The sequence below is a fragment of the Sciurus vulgaris genome (genome assembly GCF_902686455.1).
Source record: "Sciurus vulgaris genome assembly, chromosome: 11".
In the NCBI taxonomy this organism is placed as follows: domain Eukaryota; kingdom Metazoa; phylum Chordata; class Mammalia; order Rodentia; family Sciuridae; genus Sciurus; species Sciurus vulgaris.
In genome coordinates this window covers 16,295,246-16,303,632 of record NC_136472.1, presented here as the reverse complement: position 1 = coordinate 16,303,632, position 8,387 = coordinate 16,295,246, and the positions used below count along the sequence as shown (strand labels likewise).

Sequence of the window (8,387 nt, the reverse complement as noted above, 5' to 3'; positions counted from 1 at the left end):
TTTCTAAGTAGAGAGTATTGAAGTCTCTCCTTTAGGAACTGGTCAGCTGTATGCTGACTTTGGGAGAAACTCAAGGAGATTAGGGGTGAAAGAGCTCCAGTCAGAACTAAGGAGGACCAATGTCCACAGTCCTGCTTTGTAAGACTGTCGAGAATTCCCAGCGTCATTCCCAGCTCCTTCTTTCCCCTCCTAATCCCCCTTATGGAAGGGCAGTAGTTCTGGGATAGGAAAGGCTGTGCTCTCTGTAAGGAGGAGCAGCCCTGGCAGCAGAAAGAGCATCTCATCAGGCTGCAGGAGACCTGCTCACCCCAACCTTTCCTGCTGGTTGATTGTATCTGGGTAAGACGCTCCTCAATGCAGGCTTATCTTTCCTCATCTCTAGATGGAGGTAATGCTACTTCATCTATCCAAAGGCAGGCGGTTGGAAGCTTCTGACCTTCTGAGGCTCCTGTAAGTTCCAAACTCTACTGCATTCAATCTGGGAAGAAGCTAGGTCAGAGTGAGCAGGCTGGAGGAGGAGAAGGGTAAGTGTTTGGACAGACTTTATATGCCATTACAGAAGCTTGCTGCAGGATCACAAAGTGAGGAAGAGTCTCAAGATTTCAAAGGTTCCCGTCCCCTCCCCTGGCTATCTCACACAGGGTACACATATCTCTCTCCGTGGCCTGTGGTGTGGTGGAAAGGGTCTGGGTCCTGGTTTTGGCAGTTTTGCTTTCCTAGCTGTGTGACCCTTGGACAAGTCCATTGAACTTTGTGTGTCCCACTTTCTTTATCTGAAAATGGGTTGTGTGAGGGTCAAAGAGGTAGCAGTCACACAATGTCCCAAAGTGAGGGATTACGAGTAGTTTGCAGTATCTGGGAGAGAGCATTCACAGCTTCTCCTGTCTGCAACAGCACCATCCTTTCATCTCACTCACCCTCACAACACTCCTGTGGCTTAGGTCGTATCATGACCATCTTACAGAACAAAAAGCTGAAATCCAGGGACTTTAAGTGACTGGCTGGGATTTGACCCCACTGTGACAGAACTTCAGAGCATTTTGGTTCCTTGATACCATGCTGATTCTGCCTTTTTTTCTATTTTCAGGGCAATATATTGCCAGAAAATATTTTTTTCCATGTCTTTTATGAGTTTTTATTCATTTAGAAAATGATCAACTAAAGTTTTCTGAGAGCAACAGGGAGCTCTTGTAGAGAAACTAGCTTCGTCCTTAAGTTGAACCATTTCAAACATGGCACAAGGCAGAAACATATTTTTCTCATCATTTAAGCATCTTGAGGGTCCACGTCGTCCCCGTCACACCGAGTGTCAGCCAAAACACATTGTAGCTCATTCCGTCTTCCTCTTTCTCTTTAAGACAGCACAGGCAGATGATACCAGTTTGACTATGGGGCAGAGAGCAATCACCGTCGTCCATGTCTGTTTAGTTCTATACATTTCTCACTAAGTCCCTGGTGTCCAGCCTACTGCCTGACTCAGAGTTCACAGGCAGAGACTTTGTAAATTTTTGTTGCATGACTCCAACTGAGAGAACTGGCTACATAACTTCAGGCATAGAACACCACCTTTACATGTCACTCTTTAAAAACAACTTTAAACGGACTTGGAGGATCTAAGTGGATTAGTTTTACTGAGCTATATAAATACTTTTCAGATCCATGACTATTTATTTCCCACAGCATGTGCTATTATGAGGCTGATCTCTGGGCACTTACAGAAATCCCTTGGAAGTGCAAGCTTTTTAATTTTAGAATCATCTTTTTCTTGTTTGATTCTTAGCAGCCTCCTCTTGGTTCTTTAGTCCAGCACTTTTTCCTCTGTAGAATGACAGATGGAGCTATTCAAGCCCACTGGACTTTCTCTCTTCTGAAACCCCTGTCAGTTTTCTGAGGCTAGGAGGAGGGTTGGGGAGCATTAATAATCTCAAAGAGCAGACAATGTTCTTTAGCTTTGGAGTGAGTGAGGATCACATATCTCAGGTGTGTGTATCGCTGGTTGATATAGAAATGAGGCTGTGAGCCTTGGGCAGACATTACTAATGTGGGGAAGGTGACCCTGTGTTACAGAGCTGCATCACAGCAGGGCCCCCAGAAGTGAAGTGTTTCCACACGGGATCAACAATTTGATAACAGATTGCCGAGCATGCTAAATGCTGATGCTGCTCAATATGGTGGAGGATAGCATTCAAGACTCACTTCTGGTGTGTCCTTAGAAACCAATGATTTCAACCAATTCATGGTCTTCAAAAACAGGAAACTGATTCTTTAGTGTTCCATGCAATCTTCCCTGGCAACTTAGTTAATCTGAATGCCTGGAACCAAATACGTTCCTCTGAGACCACACACATCCATGGTTCTTCTTCCCACCTTGATATTATGTGGACTTGCGGTTTTCTTGAATCTTAATCATTAGGAAATTGATTGGCTCTTCCTTCTAGAATTATGAATCTTTCAGCACTATTTTAGGAATTTAGATAGTGCATCACATTGCAAGGTGATACAGCTCTTGGAAAAAACATAGCTCTTCTGAAGATCAGCAACCACTGGGAAATCTTGGTTTCCCTTAAAATTTTCCTCTGCCCATTAAGTGGACATAGCTGATGCTCAGAAGGATCACATTGGGTTTGCTATGGATTGGGACACCCTCTCTCCACACGCCATGCCTTTACTGTCTCAAAATGAAGGCCTAGGGAGGTATATCAAGATTTTGATTAAAGAGTTCAGGAACTGGTTGTAGTATTGCAGACCTGGAGACCTCCTTAAGCCTTTCCATTTTCTTCTTGAGCATCTGCCTGTCTCTATCATCCAAACACAGATCAGTCTGATTTAGGATTAATGACTGATTGTGCATTCTCTTTCCAGAACCCATTTGGCAGAGTCCTCTGGCGGCACTGTTATTGGTCTGATGCTGATATGGATAATTATTCTGATTATCCTGGCATCCAGCAAATGGGCAATTTTATTTTGTATTTATTTATTCATCAATTCCTCTTTCCAAAAGAGATTTAAAGTGGTTTATAAAAATGCACAACATGTAACAAGATAAAATAAATTAAAAATGAGGAATGAGATTTAGGCAAAGGGGGAGTATCTATGGGCAGATGGTAATAAGGACTGGGAACAGGGCTGGTTCACATGACTATCATCTTGCAGCTTAATTCTGTGCTAGAGGTGATAGTAACCCTGAGCACCTCTCCTGCCTGCCCCCTTCTTGCAGACAGGATATGCAAAGCAAAGTGAGGTCACAAGAAGGAGAACATAGGCAGTGTTTCCAACTCAGAATTGAGATAATTTGCCAAGATTTTTATTTAATGTTAATCTTCTCCTTGCCCAAGGTAATGTTTGTAAAACCACCGGAAAAGTCCTGGGCATAAGAAAAAGTGTTCACAGTCTGGTAACTCTCGTTGTTATTACACTCATGAACAATGGGATAATGATTGGGAGCATGGCCCTGGAGACTCACAGGTCATGATTCAAATCCCCGCCTAATCAAATTACTTAATGTCTGACAGTTTCTGTTTGCTTGTCTGTAAGTAGGGTAATAAGAAAATGGGCTATGTTGGGGTATCTTGAGAAATGAATGATGCAGTTCATATGAAATACCTAGAAAAATAGTTAACATACAGTGTATACTCTCTTCATGTCAGTCTTTATAATTCTTATCAAAAGATTAAAGTACAATCAATTTAGTTTTAATGTCTTTTTTTTTTAAATTTTAAAACTGGGCAGCACCTCATTTTATAGAATAGAACAAGTGTTCCTAAGTGTTTAGCAGAGGAGTTTGGTTTTATAGACAGAAAAGTGCTTCAGAAAAAGCAAACGTCAGATTGGTCAATTCCAAGTTACTTTCTGTATAAAGGTTAAAACACAGAGGTGAGACTTGAGCTCTAGTGAGTCATGTTGGTTGGATCTAGTGCAGGAGCTCAGTCCCAACCAATGGCCTCCCATGCATATTTCCTTTAACAGCATCAAAAGATATTGTTTTCCTCTCCCAGGATGCAGCATTGAAGGTTCTTCAATGCAGTTGATTTGAGTGAGGATACAGACCCAGACGTGAGAGAGATTGATGGGCAGATCTGAACTTGAATGCTGGCTTCCCAGTGCTGCTTCCAGTCTTTTTTCCACATAGTCTGGTTTATCAAGATGATCTGCCATTGCCTCATGGTGGTGCCACACACTCCCCCAAGAAAAGAGCTCCCTCAGCAGCAGAGCCAGAAAGTATCTCTCAGGGCCATTGTGGAACGGAGGAGGTCCCCTGGCTTGGCCTCTCCAGCTGGGGCTGGCTGATGCTGGGCAGCAGGGTCCTACTTCTCCAGCTGAAGTATGGGCCATGGTCTAGCTTAGTGGAAAGCATGGTGAATTTAGAGGTGGAAGCCCTCATGCTCTGTATTAACTGCATCATTTTGAGAGAGTGGTTTATCCAAATCGAGATTGATTTTACTCGGTGATAAAGCAGCGATAAATGAAATTTCTGAAGGATTGAAGAACCTAGGGGTTAAACACATCATTTTTATAACAATTTTGTGTGTCAGATGTACTCTGTATTAGGCACAGTGTGTTTCCATGAATTCTATCTTTTCCTCACAGCACAGCAGTGCTATAGGTATGCAAATTGATCCTAGGGGTCAAGGAATTTGTCCAAGGTCAAGCAAATGGAAATGGCCAGGCCCAAGTTTGGAACAAGCTTGGTCTATCTTCAGGACCCATTTCTTACCACTACGCTCTATTTCTGGAATCCAGCCCTACCTTTGTATGAGGTGATCCTGGGCTCATTACAGAAAACCTCCCATACTTCAGAGGTTTCTCTTTGCTCTTAGAAGGATAATGTTTTTGAACAACATTGCCTTAAAAATGTCTCAAAAGGACTTGAGAAAGCTCCACATATTTTGTAATGGGAACAGGAAAGTTGATGGCTATTTTTTTTATGTCATTTAAAATATTATTTTGGGCAAATAGTGTGTGCAAGTAAATGTGAATCATTATCTGATCTCCATCATTTGTGCTCAATGTTCCATTTTCAATGAGCCTTAGGATGGTCCTATTTAATATCCTTTTTACTTCCATACTCCCAATTCTCGCATTTCTTTTCATAGAAGTTATCATCTGCTATCATGGTAGAGAATATATTTCTTCTCTTTAAAGCATATTGTATACGAACGGTTCGGCTACAAGGTCTGGTCGAAAGGCAGGGATCCTTCTTTGTCTGTTTTGTTCCAAGCAATTGCAAAAATGCCTCGTACAGGGTAAGTTCTCATAGATTCTTATTGAATTAAAAACACGAATACAGATTCTTTTCTCATCAGGTCAGGATGATTTGCTCAAACTGAACTCTGAAGAACACAGCAAGTCATTGTTCTGGGAGAAGATCAAGATAAGATTTAGCCTTAAGAACAGGAAAACATTCTAAATATTTATACTATTAAGAACTTGGTGGGGGGAAAATCCCCATCAGACACTGACCTTTATTCTACCATTAGAGCATTGTTGCCAAACACTGATCAAAGATTTATTTATTATTTATCTGAAGTGTACTAGGAGATTTTTCTCAAATTCAGCTTTTGTTTCAAGGATGAAATGAATATAAGAGGAATCATCTTTGAAGTCCACATTCCATATTTTCAATTCCCCCAATTATTAGCATCTACAGGCACAGAGACAGGATGGTACCTGGCAGGGACCGCATCTGTATTAGAATTGTAAACTCAATGTGACGGCTTTGTTCCTTAATGAGCTTTGCAGGCTAATTCTGGAATGGCCCGATGCATGCATCTCACTGATTGATAATGATCTGGTATTTTTTTTTTAAATGGGGCAGGTCCTTGGGAATAAGAGGAGCACTTGGAAACCAGGCCATACTGCTTGGCAGGAGCATAGAGGAGAAAGTGGCTTGGCAGGCAGCAGGCTATGGAGGTTCTAACTGTGCTTGCTCTTTATGGCTCTCCGTCCAGCATCTAAGTCCACTGTGCTCAGGTGCACATCAAACACAGCACCTAAAGAGAGGGACAGTTGATGTTAAAACTCCAGGGTGCTGTGGACTTGGGGATAAGAAGATTCCAGACTGCATTTAGGAGTGTGTCGTTCCCATTATTCTAGAATTCAGGAAAAAATTTTGTTTGACTTCATCATTTCTTATTTTCTAACAAGACAAACAAAATGTATGTATCAACATTGTTTATAATGATGTTTTGAAATAGATACACATCGTGGAATGGCTAAATCAAGATACTTAACATGTATCATACTTTTTTTTGTTGTGAGAACAGTTTAACCTACTCTCAGCAATTTTTAAGTATATAGTACATTGCTGTTAACTGTAGTCACCTTGTTGTACAGTAGATGTCCTGAATTTACTGACCACACCACCCCAGTACCCCACTACACCGTTCTACTCTCCGCTTGTCTGAGTTCAACTTTCAGATACCATGTATGGGTGAGAACATGTGGTACTTGTCTTATTTCACTTTATGTAATGTATTCCAGGTTCATCCATGTTTCACTAATAGCAGGATTCCCTTGCTTTTTATAGCTCAACAGTATTTTATAGCTGAATAGTATTTCATTGTATGTATGCCACATTTGGGAAGTGTAATTCTAAGTGTGAGTGAGATCAAGTGCCATGCACAGTATGCAGATATGTCCTTCACCATAACATTGAGACTTTGGGTTGTAATCCCATTAAACCAAGAAGGAGGCCTAGGTTCAAGCAGGTGAGTTAACCTAGTGATTTCAAAACCTAGTCCTTAATACTGTGACACTAGGGTTTCTCCAACAAAGTGCTTTATGACTCCATGTGAAGCTGATAGAGATTTCTAGTGTGGAACCCACAAGGGTGTGGACGTATGCAACAAAGCAAATTCTAACCCTGGCTTTGCCTGGTTACTAAGAATCTTGAACTAATCACTTCACTTCTTTTTCCCTCATATTCTTCTGTCAAAAATGGGATTAACAACATGTACTTCCAAGGGTTTCTGAAGGATCCAATGAAATCGAGTTTGTGAAAAATATAAAGTGCTTTACAAATCTAAAAAAAAAATCATTATTTTACTGAGCAATGATTAAGTCAAACGATGGTCACCTTAATGGATCCTCAGTGAGACTTATTATTTTGTTTCAGCAGGTGACCTTGGCTTCATGGCAGAGAACAGCACCAGCGTGATGGAATTTATTTTGATCGGGTTCCAGCTTCATGCAGGGCTGCAGCTATGTCTGTTCTTTGTGTTTCTGGCCTTTTATCTCATCACCATGGGGGGCAACCTGGGCATGATCCTGCTAATTCAGAATGACCCTCAGCTGCAGACTCCCATGTACTTCTTCCTCAGCCACCTTTCCTTCCTGGACATCTGCTACTCGTCTGTTATTGTCCCGCAGTTGCTTGAGACCTTGAGGACGGATAAGATGGTCATCACCTATGAGCGCTGTGCCACCCAGTTCTTCTTTTTTACACTCTATGCTAGCACTGAATGTTTCCTTTTGGCTGTGATGGCCTATGACCGCTACGTGGCTGTGTGTAACCCCCTACTCTATGCCATCACCATGACTCCGCAGACCCGCCTGGGGCTGGTGGCTGCAGCGTATGCTGGCGCCATGGTGAATTCCGTGGTCCGCACTGGGTGTACCTTCTCCATCTCCTTCTGTAAGTCCAATCAGGTGGACTTCTTCTTTTGTGACCTTCCACCGCTGTTGAAGCTGGCCTGTAGTGAGACCAGGCCCCGGGAGCGGGTCATCTTCCTCTTAGCATTCCTGGTCATCACAACCAGCATTTCAGTGATTCTTATATCCTACGTGTTCATCATATGGGCCATTCTGAAAATTCGGACGACAGGAGGTAAAGCCAAGACCTTCTCCACCTGTACCTCTCACATGACAGCGGTGGCTATTTTCTTTGGGACACTGATATTCATGTACCTGAAAGGTAACATGGGCAAATCCCTTTGGGAAGACAAGATTGTGTCCGTGTTTTACACTGTGGTCATTCCCATGCTAAACCCCATGATCTACAGCCTGAGAAACAAGGAAGTGAAGGAAGCTTTGCAGAAAGTCCTCAAAAGAGTGAGGGTTTCCCAAGCAGAGTAAGGCTGGAGCTCCATCAGGCTAGACGTTCTTGCTAGTCACTCTTTGAACTTTTGTCTCACTCTCTTAACGCATAAACTAGAGTTCATAATTGCAAAGATACAGTGAAGCAGAAAAATGGAATTTTGGGTTCTGGAACTTTATTAGTTGTATGACCTTGAGCTGGAGATGTTCTGCGTCACTTTTCTTATCAGAAAAAGTTTCTTCAGTCATGCCTTGCTATGACCAAAGGTCGAGAGATCTTCAGCCAGGATCAAGAGAGATGGAATACCAAAGAGTTATGTGAATAACAACATGCTATAAAATGTAAGATTCAT

The 8,387-nt window shown here is 42.1% G+C and overlaps 1 protein-coding gene across 1 annotated transcript; it reads left to right on the top strand.

Moving 5' to 3' along the window:
- Positions 1–7,131: 7,131 nt before the first annotated feature.
- On the top strand, positions 7,132–8,073 carry LOC306638972 (olfactory receptor 9I1-like; the record flags this gene model as incomplete). The annotated part of the gene is made up of 1 exon (XM_079102421.1): positions 7,132–8,073. The coding sequence occupies one exon, from the start codon at positions 7,132–7,134 to the stop codon at positions 8,071–8,073; it is 942 nt and encodes a 313-aa protein (XP_078958547.1).
- Between the last annotated feature and the right edge of the window lie 314 nt (positions 8,074–8,387).